This window comes from Aquarana catesbeiana, linkage group LG10 (genome assembly GCF_042186555.1).
Source record: "Aquarana catesbeiana isolate 2022-GZ linkage group LG10, ASM4218655v1, whole genome shotgun sequence".
NCBI lineage: Eukaryota > Metazoa > Chordata > Amphibia > Anura > Ranidae > Aquarana > Aquarana catesbeiana.
Window position 1 is genome coordinate 202,684,080 of NC_133333.1, and position 20,356 is coordinate 202,704,435.

A 20,356-nucleotide genomic window follows, 5' to 3' on the forward strand; every position below is an offset into this window, starting at 1 on the left:
TATACTTGTACTCTATGGGCATTCCCTTCTGTCATTTACCTTTGTTATGCCATAAAAAACAACAATAATCCCACCTAATCTCAATATTAAACATGGCCACTGATATTTAAAAGCAGGTTTAAAAAAAAAATTGATATGTCTAAAGAGTCTGTCACAAATTGATTTTTTTTCATTATTCTCTAGGGGCATTCCACTTTGTCTTATTATTCTCTATGGGCATTCCATCCCCCTGTTAAAGTCTATGGGCATTCCATTCTGTCATTCCTTTTAGTATGTCCCGAAGGGACAGCTGCAAAATCTCTCTCTGCCTTTTCCATAGACTGTTTACACTGCCTGCAGGGTCCTGAAACTCCTCCTCCCCCTGCGATCGCAATGTTATCTCTTGGAGGAACGATCGAGGTAAGAAGTTCTCTGCCTGCTTCTCCCTGAGTCCTGAGCTCTACTGACCTCCACACTGTGCTCTGTGTGTCCTATAACCTGGAATAGCTGCATGTTGTAATGCTACTGCTGGAAGAAGGTGAGTGGGGGGGGGTGAAGCTTCAGAAAGGGGAGAATGTGCCAGGAGCCAGCCTTGTACTGCAGGTAGACCCCGGCTACCACTGCAATGCTGGAGATAGGGGCCAGTGAATACACCTCTCCCTCCACCTGAAAGACTTCTCTGCATCAGCCATTTCTATATGCCACCCCTGAGGCCCCATTCATACTTTGCATAGCGGGAATGCATGTTTCTGCTCACGTGTTTTTTTAGCCTGTTTTTCACACATAGGACAGCCCATTCACTAGAATGGACTGCCCTACGTTTGACAAACGCACCATAGAATGCTCTTTTGAGGCATACAACTTTGCAAGTTTGCCACAAGACAAAACGCAAGTCTGCTAAGTGTTTCTGGAGTGCCATTAACAATTAATGGCACCACAAGTCCTATGTGATTTAGCAGTGCATTTATAAAATGTAATAGGTAAATAACAGTGCAGCGCTAAGAATATATACAGAAACAAAATAACAGATTGCTCATAGCATAAGATGTTAAACAGTTCCCTTTGGTATAAAAGATGGATATAAAAGTTGACAGATAAGATCTCCTCAGCGGTGATAAGGGTGTTCATAGACATTCATGTGATATCTCCTAATCAGTGATTCCTCCACCAGCTATCCAAACCGCTCACCTCAATCACTGGACCCCCTGAGCTAACAGATGGGTCAAACAGACGTTCGCCACTTACAGTGGTCACAGATGGAAGCTTGAATGTACAGATGAATAAGATACGATGTCCAACCACTTTTAAGAACCGCATGTTGTCACTCTTAAATTCCAACCGTAGTACCATGAAAAAAACAATGAAAAAATACATAGTGCTCACTGTGTGGCTAAAATACTTTCTTTTTATTCATAAAAAATCAGGTACTCACATAAAAAGCACTGTGACCCCAGTGCTAGGATGAATGGCAAGTAATATTGTCGGTATACATAGGTGGATAAGGTGGCTGCAGTCCACACAGTGAGCACTATATATTTTTTCATTGGGTTTTTCATGGTACTACGGTTGAAATTTAAGAGTGACAACGTGCGGTTGTTAAAAGTGGTTGGACATCGTATCTTATTCATCTGTACATTCAAGCTTCCATCTGTGACCACTGTAACTGCCGGTTCACACAGGGGCGACTTGTCAGGCGACCTAGTCGCCTGACAAGTCGCCTCCCGTTCTGTACAATGGAACCGTTCTAATAGGAGCGACACAAGTCGCTCCAACTTAGAAAAAGGTTCCTGTACTACTTCTTTTGGGGCGACTTGAGGCGACTTGCATAGACTTCTATACAGAAGTCGTTTTGCAAGTCGCCGTGGAAGTCGTTTGCAGGTCGCCTTGCTGAGGCGACCTGCAAGTCGTGCCGCCCCTGTGTGAACCGGGGCTCAGTGGCGAACGCCTGTTTGACCCATCTGTTAGCTCAGTGGGTCCAGTGATTGAGGTGAGCGGTTTGGATAGCTGGTGGAGGAATCACTGATTAGGAGATATCACATGAATGTCTATGAACACCCTTATCACCGCTGAGGAGATCTTATCTGTCAACTTTTATATCCATCTTTTATACCAAAGGGGGCTTTTTAACATCTTATGCTATGAGCAATCTGTTATTTTCTTTCTGTATATATTCTTAGCGCTGCACTGTTATTTACCTATTACATGTTCAGAAGGATTTTCATATATTGAGCTTTTAGTGTACAGCTGCTCTAATTTTGTGAGTTTATGTATATCGTCTTGCGCTGACTGAACCCCCATATTTTACAATGATTTATAAAAATGTACTGCAAAGCGTGCGTTTCCTGTGCACTTTGTCACATTTGTAGGGAATGTAAAATGTGAATGTGGCCTAAGGACTCTTTCACATGGGTGGCTGAGCCATGGATTTACCGCCATCTCTGGCTGCACACCCAGATCCTAAAAATACAGCCAGACAGGGTTTTATACATGCTGTGGCTGCAATGCTTTACTACAGAGCTGTGGCACTTTTAACACAGGCTACAGAGTGTGGAAGGCGGAATCACCGATCAAACTCCCTGTTGAGTTCAATGGGGCCGATCTGCAACTGCAAGCCAAACACTTGGCTCACAGTTGCAGTGCAATCTCACAATGTAAAATTACCATTCAGCAATTTAAAAAAGTATAACAAAAAATTCTCGTTTTGGATGGTTGCTATGGACTGGTTGCTATGGATGGTTGCTATGGACTGGTTGCTATGGATTGCAACCAGTTCTCGGTTGCTATGGATTGTAACCAGTTCTAGTTTTGGAAAAAATATTTTTTCTCGTTTCGAAAAAAACATTTTTTCTCATTTTGCATGGTTGCTATGGACTGGTTGCTATGGATTGGTTGCTATGGATGGTTGCTATAGACTGGTTGCTATGGATTGTTCAAATTGAAAAAACTCTCGTTTTGAAAAAAAAAAAATGTTCTCGTTTTGAAAAAAAAATCTCGTTTTGGATGGTTGCTATGGATTGGTTGCGACGGATGGTTGCTATTGACTAGTTGTTATGGACAGTTCAAATTTAAGAAAAAAAATCTTGTTTTGAAAAAAAAATGTTTTCTCATTTTGCAAGGTTGCTATGGATGGTTGCTATGTACTGGTTGCTATGGATGGTTCAAATAAAAAAAATTCTTATTTTGACATTTTTTCTCATTTTGCATGGTTGCTATGGATGGTTGCTATGGACTTGTTGCTATGTACTTGTTGCTATGGATGGTTGCTATGGATGGTTCAAATTTGAAAAAACTCTCGTTTTGAAAAAAAAAATGTCGTTTTGGATGATTGCTATGGATTGGTTGCTTTGGATGGTTGCTATGGCCTAGTTGCTATGGACGGTTCAAATTTAAGAAAAAAAATTCTCGTTATGAAGAAACAAATGTTTTCTCATTTTGCATGGTTGCTATGGACGGTTGCTATGGGCTGGTTGTTATGGACTGGTTGCTATAGACTGGTTGCTATGGATTGGTTGCTATGGACTGGTTGCTATAGATGGTTGCTATAGACTGGTTGCTATGGATGGTTCAAATTTAAAAAATCTCTCATTTTGAAAAATAAATGTTTTCATTTTGAAAAAGAAAATTCTCGTTTTGGATGGTTGCTATGGATTGGATGGATGGATGGTTGCTATTGACTAGTTGCTATGGACGGTTCAAATTTAGGAAAAAAAAATTCTCGTTTTGAAAAAAAAAAATGTTTTTTCATTTTGCATGGTTGCTATGGACTGGTTGCTATGGTTAGTTCAAACAAAAAATCTTTTTTCTTGTTAAGAAATTTTATTTATCATTTTGCATGGTTGCTATGGATAAGTTGCTATGGACTGGTTGCTATAGACGATTGCTTTGGACTGGTTGCTTTGGGCGGTTGCTATGGACTGGTTGCTGAAAACAACTGGTGGTTAAAAAAAAAAAAATTCTCATTTTGAAAAAAATAGTTCTCGTTTTGAAAAAGAAAATTATTTTCTTGTTTTGAAAAAAAAAATTCTCGTTTTGGATGGTTGCTATGGAGTGGTTGCTATGGACTGTTGCTATGGATTGATTGCTATGGATGGTTCAAGGTTAAAAAAAAATTCTCGTTTAAAAAAAAAATGATTTTCTCGTTTTGAAAAAAAAATTCTCGTTTTGGATGGTTGCTATGGGCTTTTGCTATGGGCTGGTTGCTATGGATGGTTCAAGGTTAAAAAAAAATTCTCGTTTTGAAAAAAAAATGTTTTCTCGTTTTGTAAAAGAAAACTATTTTCTCATTTTGAAAAAAAGAAATTGTTTTGGATGGTTGCTATGGACTGTTTGCTATGGATTGGTTGCTATGGACTGGTTGCTATGGATTGGTTGCTATGGACTGGTTTCTGTGGATGGTTGCTATGGACTCATTGCTATGGATGGTTGCTATAGACTGGTTTATATGGATGGTTCAAATTTAAAAAAAACTCTCGTTTTGAAAAAAATATATAGTTTTGGATGGTTGCTATGGATTGGTTGCTATGGATGGTTGCTATTGACTAGTTGCTATGGACGGTTCAAATTTAAGAAAAAAAATTCTCGTTTTAAAAAAAAAGTGTTTTCTTATTTTGCATGGTTGCTATGGACTGGTTGCTATGGATTGTTCAAATTTAAAAAAAAATTCTTATTTTAACTTTTTTTTCTCATTTTGCATGGTTGGTATGGATTGGTTGCTATGGACTGGTTGCAATGTACTGGTTGCTATGGACTGGTTGCTATGGATGTTTGCTATGGGCTGGTTGCTAAGGATGGTTCAAGGTTAAAAAGAAAATTATTTTCTTGTTTTGAAAAAAAAATCTCGTTTTGGATGGTTGCTATGGACTGGTTGCTATGGATGGTTGCTATGGACTGGTTGCTATGGATTGCAACCAGTTCTCGTTTTGAAAAAAAAATAGTTTTCTCATTTTGCATGGTTGCTATGGACTGGTTGCTATGGATTGGTTGCTATGGATTGGTTGCTATAGACTGGTTGTTCTCATTTTGAAAAAAAAAAAATCTTGTTTTGGATTGTTGGTATGGATTGGTTGCTTTGGATGGATGCTATGGACTAGTTGCTATGGATGGTACATATTTAAGAAAAAAAAATTCTCGTTTAGAAAAAAAAACTGTTTTCTCATTTTGCATGGTTGCTATGGACTGGTTGCTATGGACGGTTCAAAATAAAAAAAAAAGTTCTTGTTTAATAAAAATAAAAAATGTATTGTTTTGATTTTTTTTTCTCATTTTGCATGGTTGCTATGGACTGGTCACTATGGACAGTTGCTATGGACCCTAGGCAGTCACAAAAAATACACAGCAGGAGAAGAGGACACCATAGCCCAGTAAGTGCCCCGGACCTCCCGCGGAGAATGGAGGGGGGGGGGGGTGCTATGTGTGTCCCCCTCATTAGTCCAGAAAGGGGGCCGGTGTTCTGCCATATAGTGTCCTCGTATCAGATAGTGTCCGCCTCGTACTGCGCAGGCGCAGCGCCTGCGCAGTACGGAGGAGCAGGAGATGCCGAAAATGCCCGAAGTTGATCAGCTGACCATCAGCTGTACACGGCGCTCGGGCACCTGTTAGCGATGGCAGTGTAAGAGGGCCCCTCGCGGGCTCGCTTCGCTCGCCACGCTTCGGGCACGGCCTCGCTGCGCTCGGCAAATATTTATTCTAACTCTATGTCCACTTGGATAGTAGGGAATGATCCTGGACATAGGGTAAGAATAAATGCGCAGGCGCCGTGTACAGCTGACGATCAGCTGTTGAACTTCGGAGACTTTCGGAGTCTCTTTTGTCCTCCGTACTGCGCCTGCGCAGTACAGGGAGGACACTATATGATAGGGGACTGAATTCGATAAGACACCGGGCACCTGCAGGAGAGAAGAGCCCCTGTTCTGCCTTGTGATTGGTGTTCAACCCCTGCAGCGCTTCCTCCCAGCTGCTATGCAGGTGATCAATGCTACATACCTGCACACAGTTCCTTCAGTTAGAAAGCTGTCCCATGCTGGCTTTCTTCCTCCCAGCTGCTATGTAGGTGATCAGCAGGGACAGCTGCAAAATCTCTCTCTGCCTTTTCCATAGACTGTTTACACTGCCTGCAGGGTCCTGAAACTCCTCCCCTCCCCTGTGATCGCAATGTTATCTCTTGGAGGAACGATCGAGGTAAGAAGTTCTCTGCCTGCTTCTCCCTGAGTCCTGAGCTCTACTGACCTCCACACTGTGCTCTGTGTGTCCTATAACCTGGAATAGCTGCATGTTGTAATGCTACTGCTGGAAGAAGGTGAGTGGGGGGGTGAAGCTTCAGAAAGGGGAGAATGTACCAGGAGCCAGCCTTGTACTGCAGGTAGACCCCGGCTACCACTGCAATGCTGGAGATAGGGGCCAGTGAATACACCTCTCCCTCCACCTGAAAGATTTCTCTGCATCAGCCATTTCTATATGCTACCCCTGAGGCCCCATTCACACTTTGCATAGCGGGAATGCATGTTTCTGCTCACATGTTTTTTTAGCCTGTTTTTCACACGTAGGACAGCCCATTCACTAGAATAGACTGCCCTACGTCTGACAAACGCACCACAGAATGCTCTTTTGAGGCATACAACTTTGAAACTTTGCCACATGACAAAACACAAGTCTGCTAAGTGTTTCTGGGGTGCCATTAACAATTAATGGCACCACAAGTCCTATGTGATTTAGCAGTGCATTTATAAAATGTCATAGGTAAATAACAGTGCAGCGCTAAGAATATATACAGGGGGGGGGCGTGTCAGGTAGACTGTATGGGGTCATGTGATTTCTAACAGCAGCCCTGCCCGCAAGCTGGGGGGGTTGGCTAGTTGTGCTGTCAGTGTGTCCTATGAGCCCCGCGGTGGGGGATGTTATCAGTTTGCCTTGATCCCCGCTGAGGGGGGGATTGCTGTTAGTATGTCCAGCGAGCCCCGAGCCAGTGTGCTGCGATCTGGGGGGGGTGCTGTTATCATGTCCTCCACCAGTGTGGGGGTGCTGACAGTGTGCTGCGAGATCAGTATATGTGATGCTGCTGATCTATATACCCTTTATGTGATGCTGCTGATCTATATACCCTTTATGTGATGCTGCTGATCTATATACCCTTTATGTGATGCTGCTGATCTATATACCCTTTTATGTGATGCTGCTGATCTATATACCCTTTTATGTGATGCTGCTGATCTATATACCCTTTTATGTGATGCTGCTGATCTATATACCCTTTATGTGATGCTGCTGATCTATATACCCTTTATGTGATGCTGCTGATCTATATACCCTGATCTGTGATGCTGAGCTGTGTACTCCTGACACTATATGGTTGGAAGCAAGTGGAATACAGGGGACGGAGTGAGTTGATTCTATAAAGGGTGGGGCTTATGAGAAATGGGTGGGGCCAAAAAGGAAACTTCACCAGCCGCCACTGCTCCCTTGAGGCAGTCAAATAACTCCGTAATCAATGGAATCGGATAGGCATTCTTAATCGTGAAATGATTAAGACCCCTATAATCAATAAGGTCTCAGTTCACCACTCTTCTTCTTCACAAAGAAGAAACCAGCACTAGCAGGAGACGAGGATTTGCGGATGAAACCTTGAGAAAGTGCGTCTGCAACATATTCCTCCATGGCCTTATCCTCCAAGACCGACAAAGGGTAAACCCGACTATGAAGGGGTATGGCACCAGGTTGAAGGTCAATTGCGCAATCATACAGCCGGTGTGGAGGCAAACTACAGGCTTGACCTTTGTCAAAGACATTGCTAAAATCGTGGTACTCCTCCGGCAGGGAGGAGAGTGAAGAGGTGCACAGGACCTTGGCTACCTTCTGGAAGCATGTCTCACTGCATTGTGGTGACCAGGAGAGAACCTCAGCATGGAGCCAATCAAAAGAGGGGTTGTGCCTCTGTAACCAAGGATAACCAATATCCAGCGGAAACTTAGGTGAGGAAATAACCTGCTATTGGATTATCTCATGGTGAAAAGCCCCTACGGCTATGGACAACGGAACCATCTCATGAGTCATATGGGCAGGCTGTAGAGGTCTCCCGTCAAGAGCCTCAATGGCAAGTGGAGTGTCACGCAGCTGCAGCAGAACCGAGTGCTTCGATATAAAGGCAGCAACAATGAACAGGCCTGCAGCCCCAGAGTTGATTAGAGCCTGTATCTCGACGGGCGACTCAGCCCAAGAAAGGGTGACCGAAACCAGGGGCTTATCCTTCTGGATAACTGGGGATGAAACAACGACACCTAAGGTCTGTCCATGACAGCACCTAGAGGTTCGGTCGTTCCCTGGACGGGTAGGACAAGACTTCAAAAAGTGACCTGCCTGGCCACAATAAAGGCACAATCTCTCCCTCCTCCTAAAGGTTCTCTCATCCGCAGAGAAACGCGTGAAACCCAAGTGCATGGGTTCACCTTCACTGACCGACTCAGTACCAGCAGGCATGGGAGGTGAGGGAGGCATGGGTGGAACTGCAAAGACAAATGTACTGGAGGCTTCTGCAAGCGCTCCTTAAAAGAGTCTTTCTCTGAGTCTGGAGTCAATGAGGATGGCAACGTGATCAACTTCTCCAGCTCAGTGGGTATATCTCGGGCTGCTATCTCATCCTTGATGGTATCTGAGAGACCATGAGAAAAAGCAGCCACGAGGACCTTATTATTCCACGCAACCTCTGCTGCCAGAGTACGGAATTCAATAGTGTAGTCGGCAACAGTTCTCGTACTCTGTTCGATGGGAATGAGGCACATGGCAGAAGAAGCGGAGCGTGCGGGAACATCAAATACCCTTTTAAACAAAGCCACAAACTCAGGGTAGCTCAAGACAACAGGTTTTTGCGTCTCCCACAGAGGGTTTGCCCAGGCCAAGGCTCTTTCAGAAAGCAAAGATATCACGAAACCTACTTTGCTTCTGTCCGTGGGAAATGCCTGGGGCAGCATCTCAGAGTATATCTCAACCTGGTTGAGAAACCCTCTGCATTGGACTGGATTGCCCCCAAATCGCTGGGGAAGCAGAGCGGAACCAGACATACTCGAGGCGGGTGCCTGCACAGAGACTGGAGCAGCAGCAGGGTCAGCCTGCAACATAGGTTGTACCAGGGCGGCCACAGTGGGAGATTCCAGGTGAGCCATTTGTAACGCCATGGCAAACTGATCCATGCGGTGATCAAGTTAATCCAATCTGGAAAAAATATTACCAACAAGTGGATTGACTGAATATTCTGAATTCATGGCCTTCGCCTACTGTCAGAAACCATGAAATCAGACCGAGACAGAAGTACAGTTAAATCGCACTTGTTTAATAATAAAAGTAAAAAGAACGAACGTAGTCAACACATAGCCAAAGTTCAGTAGCCGAAAACGGATAGTCAGTCAAGCCAGAAGTCAGGGATCAATGTAGTGGAACAGCAAGCAGGATCTGGAGCCAGAAGGGATGTCAGCAAAGCAAGTCTTGAACAGGATCGCAGGAGATAATTTCTGTGATGTTGACCAAGGCAAAGGCAGAGATCCTTTGGGCTGAACGGCTTAAGTAGGCAGGATATCATCAACGGCTGGGTAACTGTGGAGAGATAGGAGCTGGCAATTAGCCGACAGGTGAGCGGCCAGCTCTGAGAAGGAAGGGCTGAGCCCAGCCCTTACACATTATTACATCAACCTTCGCCCACAGCACTCCACCTTCCACCCGACAACAACCCCTGGCCAGGCTCTTCAATATTTCTGAGCCTGTTTGACAGTTCTGCCAGGCCTCTTGCCTGGGGATTGGTCAAAAACCCCATCAATATTCAGACCCTGCCTCTTTACCACCGCTCACTAGTTTCTAGAAGTTTCCATGGACCTCCAGAACCAGGGGAAGGCAATTAGGGCCTGGTCTGCAGAGCATTTCAACCTGAGCTTAAGCTGAACCCTAACAAATTTCCCAGACTCATACAAGCTACTACAAGTCAACTAAATTTACCTACCTAAACTGTACACTAGAGGGTGCTATACATGCTATTAAGTTTACATTGTATGATCTACCAGAACACCAAGATCCTTGTCAACCACTAACTCCTCTAGCAGTTCTTCTTTTAGACTGTGTAATGTTGGCCCCCCATTTCGTAACTTTGCATTTATCAACATTAAACCTCATTTGCCATATAGTACTTTTAATCCCAAACTCTATAATTTATAAATAGGTTAAAAAGTAAGGGTTCCAACACTGAACCTTGGGGTACACCACTATTAACTTTAGACCATTTAGAGTATGAATCAATAATTATTGCTTTCTGAATATGGTCTTTTAGCCAGTTTTCTATCCATTTACAAACTGGATTCTCAAGCCTGTAGACTTTAACCATTTGCCGACCAGCCGCCAACATTATACTGTAGCAGGTCAGCACGATCCTGTGAACCGTTGTAGCTTTAAGTCGGCTCCCTTAAGCGGGATAGCAGGCGCGCACGTCCGCTGCATTGCGGGGCTGCCGATGTTTGTGGCCAGCGGTCGTGTGCGATCACAGGCACAAGAGGCAGAACAGGGACGTGTGTGTGTGTGTGTGTGTGTGTGTGTGTGTGTAAACACACAAATCCCTGTTCTGTGAGGAGAGGAGAAGCAGATCGTGAGTTCCTAATAGCTAGGAACCACGATCTGTCATCTCCTATAGTCAGTCCCCTCCCAATACAGTTAGAACACACACATAGGGAACACGGTTAACCCCTTGATTGCCCCCTAGTGTTAACCCCTTCCCTGCCAGTGACATTTACACAGTAATCAGTGCATTTTTATAGCACTGATCGCTGTATAATTGTCGATGGTTTAAAAAATGTGTCCGCCATAATGTCACATTTCTGATAAAAATTGCAGATCACCGCCATTACTAGTAAATAATAATAATAATAAAAATGTCAGAAATCTATCCCCTATTTTGTAGGGGATATAACTTTTGCGCAAACCAATCAATATATGCTTATTGCGATTTTTTTTATTACCAAAAAAAAGTAGAAGAATACATATTGGCCTAAACTGAGGAAATTTTTTTTTTTAAATTGTGAATATTTAAATATTTATTATAGCAAAAAGTACAAATTATTGTGCTTTTTTTTTTCAAAATTGTCACTCTTTTTTTGTTTATATTGCAAAAAATGAAAACCGCATAGATGACCAAATACCACCAAAAGAAAGCTCTATTTGTGGGGAAAAAAAGGGTGTCAATTTTGTTTGGGTCCAGCGTCGCACAACTGCGCAATTGTCAGTTAAAGCGACACAGTGCCGAATCCCAAAAAATGGCCTGGTCATTGAGCAGCCAAATCTTCCGGGGCTGAAGTGGTTAACTTACACAATAACCACATGTGGGAAACTGTGTCAAACACTTATGCCGAATCCAATTATGCTATATCCAGAGCCATTACTTTGTTTAAGTGTTTGCTTAAATCCTCATAAAAAGAAATGGACAACTTTGGTATTTTGAATCCATGCTGATTATTGCTTAAAATATTGTTTTCTAGCAAAAAACTCTTCCATATGGTCTTTTATTAAACTCTTAAGTATTTTCCTGACTTTAGAAGTTAAACTAACCAGTCTATAGTTACTTGGTAAAGATTTTGATCTTTTTAAGGCTCAGTGCACACTGAAGCTCAGAAAAGCTTTTTCTGGACGCCAGATTGCTGGCAGAAAACTCTGGTTGAAAAACGTGCTTTTAACAGCGTTTTGTACTAGCATTTATGATCGTTTTTTAGCGTTAGCGTTTATGGGCGTTTTTAATAAAAATACACAGAGGACACTCCAAAAATCCCACAATGCATTCCAAACTCCCACAATGCATTGAAAAAATAGAACGCCTACCGCTAATTAATGCGCGTTTATGATCTTTTTATCAGCGTTTGGCTTTTTTTGGCGGTGAAAAACGGCACTTTCAACGCGAATTTCTGGCGTTCAGAAAAAAGATTCTGAACGCCAGATCATGCTTCTCATGATCTCCCAATCTATGGATAGTGTAGGACCCACTAATCAACGGGTACTTTGTCGCAGTATCCATATATTTTTGTTTCTACCATAGGGATGGTGGGTACTTCATAATCAATAAACCAATCCGACTGTCACCTGGCATAATGAATGTGGTTTTCTGCGTTTTTACCTGAAGAAGACCAATCACTTTTTAGTATACCGTCCAGCTTTGGCACCATCTCATCACTGGGGATCCAGTATCCCAAAGCCTTTCAGACGCACTGTGGTGCGGTATGTGCGTCCAACTGATCTGGTAAGAGTACCCATCCTCTCATTTGAATGTTTTCTCCTATTGTGTGGTTACTTTCTACTTCAGTTGAAGATTGAAGAGAAAGCCCCCCAATTAATGGACACTTCATATGTGGACTTTTAGCTTTTTTATTGTTCTCACTTCATAACACTTTGGGGACACACTTTGTTGTCAGATATTATTTATTTATTTTTCATTATCTTTTGTATCCATTCTGCCCCTGTGATTGAGGTATTCTGGATGCTTATATACACATATACACATTTACACATTTTTATTGATTCACGTTGACATTTTTTAGCGCTACACTTATTTTCTGCAGTTGCGTTTAACAGCCTTTCTTTGAAGGCAAAAAAATTAGTTCAGACGCCAAAGATTTCCACGTTTCAGACGCTGAACGCGGCTAAACGCGGTACCGCATTTAGTCACGTTTTAGTTTATAAGCGTTTTTAGAGGTGTCCTATTTTTTTTACATTAAAAATCTCAAAAATTATGGCAAATGATGAAAGACTATTAATAAAGTATTTTAAAAAATTGTAATTACTTGCAATGATTCATAGACCATTTATATACCCTAACGAGCCCTTGACCCAATCCAATACACCACTAGCATTGCTGTTATCCGAAGTATAATTGGAATTTGATAATGTTGTTAGATTTGAACAAGCAACTTGTGGCAGGTGACATGGGCAGTGGACAGTTCACAACTTGTGGCAGGTGACGTGGCAAGTGACAATCCGCAGTATGTGGCAGGTGACGTGGCAAGTGGACAATCCACAATCTGTGGCAGGAGATGTGGCAAATGACAATCCGCAACGTGTGGCAGGTGACGTGGCAAGTGGACAGTCCACAACTTGTGGCAGGTGAAGTTGCATGTGGACAATCCGCAACGTGTGGCAAGTGACAATCCGTAACTTATGGCAGGCGACGTGGCAAGTGACACGCTAAATACAAGTACAGTACTGCTCTCTCAGCTGCTGCTACTCACTCTGGTCTCACAAAATGGCTGAACTAGTTAAATAATACTGTTTTTTGAGCTTGGGGAAGGTCTTATGATGTTATCTTAACTAAACGCGGCTAAACGGGCGTTTTAAACGCCGGTTTCAAGGTGTCAAAAAAAATCATTCATAGGACTTTGCCTTAGCATCCCATGTACATGGAGCCTAAGTCTGAAAAACAATTGACCGTAAAATTGTATATCAGTATGTATTTCCCTATATGGTAAAAAGTGCTTAATATAGATATTAAGGTTCCAGAAACAGTATTGTAAAAGTCCAATATGCCATATAACAAGCTGATTTAAATGAATGGAAAGATTTAATTTTATATTTCAATGTTAAATGTGAAGTTCTGCAATGTAAAACAAATCCAAACACAATTTCTGTTCAGGGAAGAATGGCAATCTTGTTATTTAATATGGTGACCACCTTTTTACCATGATTCTTCTGACATGTTGTTGTCTCTCACTTTAAAACAATTTTTAGCACCGCGACTGCAAAACCGAACCTTGTCACCACCATGAGCATAACCTTGATGTGTGTTTCTTTTTGTACATAGAAAAGCTGCATATTTTCTTTAAACCAAAAAGTTACCTAAGGAGTAAAGTATAAGGGCCTGTGTTAATTAGCTTTGGGCTTGAGTCTATGACATCAGTTTGACCTGCTTCAAGATGGTTTTGTATGCTCAAACTTTATTGGGAGATGCAAAACCCACTTGAAGGGATGCTTGACACTGGTTAGGGCTGAAACACGTCAATCTTGCTGTTCCACAGATTCTTTTACATAGTTGCCAATAGTCCCGAATTTCCCGGGACATTCACGGGATTTAGACCCTTTTCCCGATTTTAGGGTTTCCCTGCAAATGTCCCGGGAAATCTCTTTTTTCACGTTTTTTTTTTTTTTTTTTTTTTTCTGGTAGAGGTCCGCCATTTTCCATAAGAACGTTCCTGTCAAAATCCATGCCGCTGAGACCTGCTCGGCCAATCGCAGGACACCCACCGCTGCCCATTCATGCTAAGCTCGGCTCAAACACAGAGCGCAGCGGCATGTGCGGGACAGAGGAAGACGTGATTGGAGGAGCGGGTCACATGCGCCAGCCCTGCATGCTCCTGGAGCGTCCTATAGTATAGCGCTGTGTGTCTCTCATCTGCTCTGTTAGGCGCCCCCCTCTCCTCTCTGTCAGCCGCCCCCCCCTACAGCCGCCCCCCCTCTCCTCTTTGTCAGCCGCCCCCCCTCTCCTCTCTGTCAGCCGCCCCCCCTCTCCTCTCTGTCAGCCCCCCCCCTCTCCTCTCTGTCAGCCGCCCCCCCTCTCCTCTCTGTCAGCCGCCCCCCCTCTCCTCTCTGTCAGCCGCCCCCCCTCTCCTCTCTGTCAGCCGCCCCCCCTCTCCTCTCTGTCAGCTGCCCCCCCCTCCTCTCTATCAGCCGCCCCCTCCTCCTCTCTGTCAGCCGTCCCCCCCCTCCAGCTGCCCCCCCTCTCCTCTCTGTCAGCTGCCCCCCCTCTCCTCTCTGTCAGCCGCCCCCCCTCTCCTCTCTGTCAGCTGCCCCCCCCTCCTCTCTGTCAGCCACCCCCCCCTCCTCTCTGTCAGCCGCTCCCGCCTCCAGCCGCCCCCTCTCCTCTCCGTCAGCCGCCCCCACCTCCAGCCGCCTCCCCTCTCCTCTCTGTCATCCGCCCCCCCTCTCCTCTCTGTGTGCCGCCCCCCCTCCAGCTGCTCCCCCTCTCCTCTCTGTTAGCCGCCCCCCCTCCTCTCTGTGTGCCGTCCCCCCTCCAGCCGCCCCCCTCCTCTCTGTCTAGATGGAGCTCCTGTGTCGCCACCCACCCTCCGCCTACCCCCCGCCCCGCTTCACTCCCACCACCCCCCGCCCCACTCCACCCCGTTCTATTGTAACCACGCGGCCGGCGGAGACCTACTAGGAAACCTGTTGTAAGGGAGGGCTGCGCTGGGGAAACCTGATGTAAGGGGGGGCTCCGCTGGGGAAACCTGATGTAAGGGGGGGCACCGCTGGGGAAACCTGATGTAAGGGGGGGCACCGCTGGGGAAACCTGATGTAAGGGGGGGCACCGCTGGGGAAACCTGATGCAAGGGGGGGCACCGCTGGAGAAACCTGATGCAAGGGGGGGCACCGCTGGGGGCACCTGATGCAAGGGGGGGCACCGCTGGGGGCACCTGGTGCAAGGACGGACTCTGCTGGGGGCACCTGATGCAAGGACGGACTCTGCTGGGGGCACCTGATGCAAGGACGGACTCTGCTGGGGGCACCTGATGCAAGGACGGACTCTGCTGGGGGCACCTGATGCAAGGACGGACTCTGCTGGCACACCTGATGCAAGGACGGACTCTGCTGGGGGACTTGATGCAAGGACGGATGGCTGGTGGCAGGCGACGTGGCAGGTGACACGCTCCGGGATCCCACTGATTCGGCATTATGGTGAGTTGAATGATTTCATTTTATATTACAATGTAATAATAGAAATAATGCACTTCAATCATCCTGACACCATAACAACCATGGTGCCGGGATGATTGAAATGCTAACACCAGGTGTTTGGAGTATCTTTATCTGCTGATTGTTAAACTTTCTGGAATACACATATTTCTATTGTTGTGTAGGATCTGGGGCTGCTGTCCCTCCATCCCTCCCTCCCTCCCCCCCTCTCCCCCCTCCCTCTCTCTCCCTCCCTCTCCCTCCATCCCTTGTTCATCTCAGATGCTAACCACACCGCTTTGAGCCACGCCCATTTAAGACACGCCCACTATTTGTGTAAACCACGCCCATTTTTCGCTGCGGCGCGCTCCGCATTTTTACTTTTACCCTATGCCACACCTACAAACACATGCCCCACCCCGTAATTATAATAAGACTCCGCCTACAGCCAAAAAAGTGTCCCTAAAAATTTTTTTACAATGTTGGCAACTATGCTTTTATGTCTTGATGAATCACTAATAAAGGATATATGATTTTACTTCAAGTTGGATCAGTGCCAGACTTACTTTTTGAACTACATTTCAGTGTCGGAGAGAGAAGCGTGTCAGCTGCTGGGCAACCAAGGAAAAAGATAAATGTAGCTGGTTTTCCCTGACCACCAGATGATTCCTTGCAGTGCTGGGGAATACCCACTGTAAGAGTTATATATGTTTTTTTCTGGTGTTCAGATTTAAGGTATGGAAGACTGCTGAGTTTTAACCTACAGAGTTTGCCTTCCATGTTGGGCCATCCTTATGTTGAGAGGTTGCTTTGGCTCCCCAGTTCCTCAGTACACTGGAATACAAATACCAGGTTACAGGTTACTTTGTCTGTGTTTGGTTGTTGGGTCTATGAATATCAGAGTATGTTTAACATTTTTTAGAACTAAAGAAGCTGCTAAGATAAGAGGCAGAACATGTTTAGCATTTCAGATCCAGGCTACTTACTTCTCCTAATTAAAGTGGAAATGAAGACCTGCTAGATGACTTCAGGCTGGCCCCTTTTGCAGGCGTAGCTATGTAAAACATTAAAAATAAGTGCCTATACCGCTTAAAGTTCAGTAACACACTGTCTCACCCTGCTCTGCACATGCTCAGTGGCTCTCTATTTTTAGGCATTGCCGAGTTTGTAGAGGCCAATCTGCTGACAGCCTTAAAACAGAATTATACTCTCCTATCCTTTACAGCCAAGGAAGCTGCTTCTGTTTGATCTGCAACTGCTATGGTGCTGCACATGTGATCAGTTATGACACCAACCATTTGATGGTTTGACAGTTTGGTTGAGGACACAAGCAAATGTGATGGTTAACAATCCTGGCATTCCAGGAATGTAACTGTTTTTTTGAAACTTTTAAATTGATAGGTTTAGTTCCCCTTCATGATTTACTGCTGTTCAGGGGCTCTGAGCTTCAGCAAAATGACAGCTTCCGTCAAGAAGAAACAGGAGCAATGCTGAAGGCAATTTACAACACACACTAATTTTGGTAGCATAATTATTGTTGTGGAATGTTTGTTCCTTGCTAAGGAACATAATTTTTTTTATCAAACTGTTATGAGTAAAGTTTTGCTTTAAGCTAATAAAACATTTATGCCAGTTTGTGATTTTGTTATTTGCATAAAGTTGCCAATATATTTTAATTCTTTCTATGATCTTCCACAGTAGAGAACACACAAATTTGACTCTGAATATTAGTGGCAATATTTAAACAGAGAATGATGTTTGACTTGCCCCGCCGCAGTTTTACGTCGGCTGTTTGAAGGAGGATATCGTTGTTATGGCAGCAGCTAGCTGCCATAACCCCGGTATCCTCTTCTTCAGCGGGTTGTCTGCTACAAGATAAAAGTGGTCTCTGTGGCAAATTTGCTGCAAGTTCACTTTTATCAGCACCTGGAGAGGGGGCCCCCCTCCCGCCGCGCTCCGGTGCCCTCCGCCGCTTACCAGAGACGTCCACAGCGGCAGAGGCGATCGTGTCTGTCCCCTGCCTGGGTATGGAGACAAGTGAGCCCCCACCTGTCTCCATACCATTGCTGGGCGGAAGCGACGTTAAAAGGGCACTTCCACCCACAGCTCTTAAAGGGCCATTTTTTTAAAAATTACTTTTTTAAATGACATTTTTTTTTTTTTTTTTCATTTTAGTGTAAATATGAGATCTGAGGTCTTTTTGACCCCAGATCTCATATGTAAGAGGTCCTGTCATGCTTTTTTTTATTACAAGGGATGTTTACAATCCTTGTAATAGGAAAAAAAAGTGACATTTTTTAAAATAAAAAACAGTGTAAAAATAAAAGGTAAAATAAATAAGAAAAAAAAAATAATTTTTTAAACGCGCCCCTTCCCTGCATATGAAAACGGTGTTCAAACCACACATGTGAGGTACCACCGTGATCAGTAGAGCGAGAGCAATAATTCTAGTCCTAGACCACCTCTGTAACTCAAAACATGCAACCTGTAGAATTTTTTAAACTTCGCCTATAGAGATTTTTAAGGCTAAAAGTTTGTCGCCATTCCACGAGCAGGCACAATTTTGAAATATGATATGTTGGGTATCAATTTACTCAGCGTAACATTATCTTTCACGATATAAAAAAATTGGGCTAACTTTACTGTTGTCTTATTTTTTAATTCAAAAAAGTGTATTTTTTCCAAAAAAAGTGTGCTTGTAAGACCTCTGCGCAAATACGGTGTGACAGAAAGTATTGCAACGACCGCCATTTTATTCTCTAAGGTGTTAGAAAAAAAATGTATAATGTTTGGGGGTTCTAAGTAATTTTCTAGCAAAAAAAAACTGTTTTTAACTTGTAAACAACAAATCTCAGAAAGAGGCTCGGTCCTTAAGTGGTTAACATTTCATGATGAGCAAAGTCCTTCCTAATTATCTCTTTTATTCCAAAATATTGCATTCTCTGTTTCAGTTGCAGTCCACTTGTAATTAACAGAATCAAGCATACTTTACTTCCCTTGAGAGAAGATAAATCAGCATGGAGACGCCATACACATCATCTCAAACCTACATTGATGAGTTTGACCCTGTAGATTACTACAAAACATACTATCACCCTGAAGAGGGAACTATAACCGGAGAATGGCTTGATTTTGCATTACAGAATTTTCATGAAACTTTCACTTCAGGTAAACAACTGACTGCTTTATTATTATTATTATTATTATTATTATTATTATTGCTACAAGAATTATCACACAAAGTTGTACTCCATCTTTCTTTTCAGTCTCACACAATTGTACAGGCTCTTATCCTATAATTGCTTACTTTGATTTCAGTGCAAACTGTGAGCTTCTTAGAAAAATGATTTTAAAACAAGGCTTTATTCAAAAAATGCAAAAATTGTTCTATTTTTACTTATACATGTAGTGATTACCCCAAAGGAGCCACTTGATGTGTCGGGTCCTCTTGTTGTGCCCACAACACTGTAACATTTGATATTGCCTTTAATATGCAATTATGGTAATTTATACAACCAGTCCTGATACTAACTTTTCTACAGTGCTATATTTCTACGAACAGTGACATTATAATGTGTATGCAGATTCCCAGCTTAGAGTTGAGATAATATGTTTCCAGCCAGACTGCAGGTCCCATCTTCCTCCACATTAATGGCTTTCACCTTCCCACCTTCAACTATCAGAGAAAACCTCTTGCACCTTTGGTTCCCAAAGAGATCGAGCAGCTCTGGTTTGTCCAAACCTAATCCAGCAGCCTTAATGAAGTTCCCAGTGGGATCAGCTAACATCCAAACCTTTCCATCTGCACCATGAGCTTTCCCCCACTCGCTCATAACAAAGGGATCAATGACAGAAATACAAGCAATAACTTTCACTCCACGGGATTTCAGGTCCTCAGCTTGACTCACGTATCCAGGCAAATGTGTCTTGGAACATCCTGGGGTGAAAGCTCCTGGGTAGGGATGAGCTTCGAGCTCGAGTCAAACTCATATTCAACTCGAACATCGGCTGTTCGCCAGTTCGCCGAACAGCGAACAATTTGGGGTGTTCGCTGCAAATTCGAAAGCCGCGGAACACCCTTTAAAAGTCTATGGGAGAAATCAAAAGTGCTAATTTTAAAGGATTATATGCATGGTATTGTCATAAAAAGTGTTTGGGGACCTGGGTCTTGCCCCAGGGGACATGTATGAATGCAAAAAGAATTTTTAAAAATGGAAGTTTTTTCGGGAGCAGTGATTTTAATAATGCTTAAAGTGAAACAATAAAAGTGTAATATTCCTTTAAATTTCATACCTGCAGTGGTGTCTATAGTATGCCTGTAAAAGGGGTGCATGTTTCCCGTGTTTAGAACAGTCTGACAGCAAAATGACATCTCAAAGGAAAAAGTCATTAAAACTACTCGCAGCTATAATGAATTGTCGGTTCGACAATACACATAAAAGTTCATTGATAAAAACGGCATGGGATTTCCCCACAAAATTTTTTTTTAAAATGGCGTGGGGGTCCCCTCAATTCCATACCAGGCCCTTCAGGTCTGTTATGGATATTAAGGGGAACCCCGCGCCAAAATTTTTTTTAAAAATGGCGTGGAGTCCCCCCAAAAATCCATACCAGACCCTTATCCGAGCACGCAACCTGTCAGGCCGCAGGAAAAGAGGGGGGATGAGAGAGCGGCACCCCTCCTGAACCGTACCAGGCCACATGC

At 43.7% G+C, this 20,356-nt stretch overlaps 1 protein-coding gene and 1 pseudogene across 5 annotated transcripts in view; one reads left to right on the forward strand and one right to left on the reverse strand.

The window, feature by feature from the left end:
• Positions 1-377: 377 nt before the first annotated feature.
• The window catches only part of LOC141111108 (nicotinamide N-methyltransferase-like), a 36,218-nt gene continuing 16,239 nt past the window's right edge, over positions 378-20,356 (forward strand). The window contains exons 1-3 of one of the 5 annotated variants that reach the window (XM_073603126.1): positions 5,919-6,156; positions 12,032-12,232; positions 18,603-18,819. In XM_073603126.1, coding sequence (XP_073459227.1) covers positions 18,669-18,819 — 151 coding nt within the window. In that variant the 5' untranslated portion in view covers positions 5,919-6,156; positions 12,032-12,232; positions 18,603-18,668. Of the gene's footprint in view, positions 400-5,316; positions 5,340-5,918; positions 6,275-12,031; positions 12,233-18,602; positions 18,820-20,356 lie in introns of those variants that run through there. The other 4 variants (XM_073603128.1, XM_073603127.1, XM_073603124.1 and 1 more) reach the window with 4 other exon arrangements.
• On the reverse strand, positions 19,230-19,605 carry LOC141111110 (peroxiredoxin-5, mitochondrial pseudogene; annotated as a pseudogene).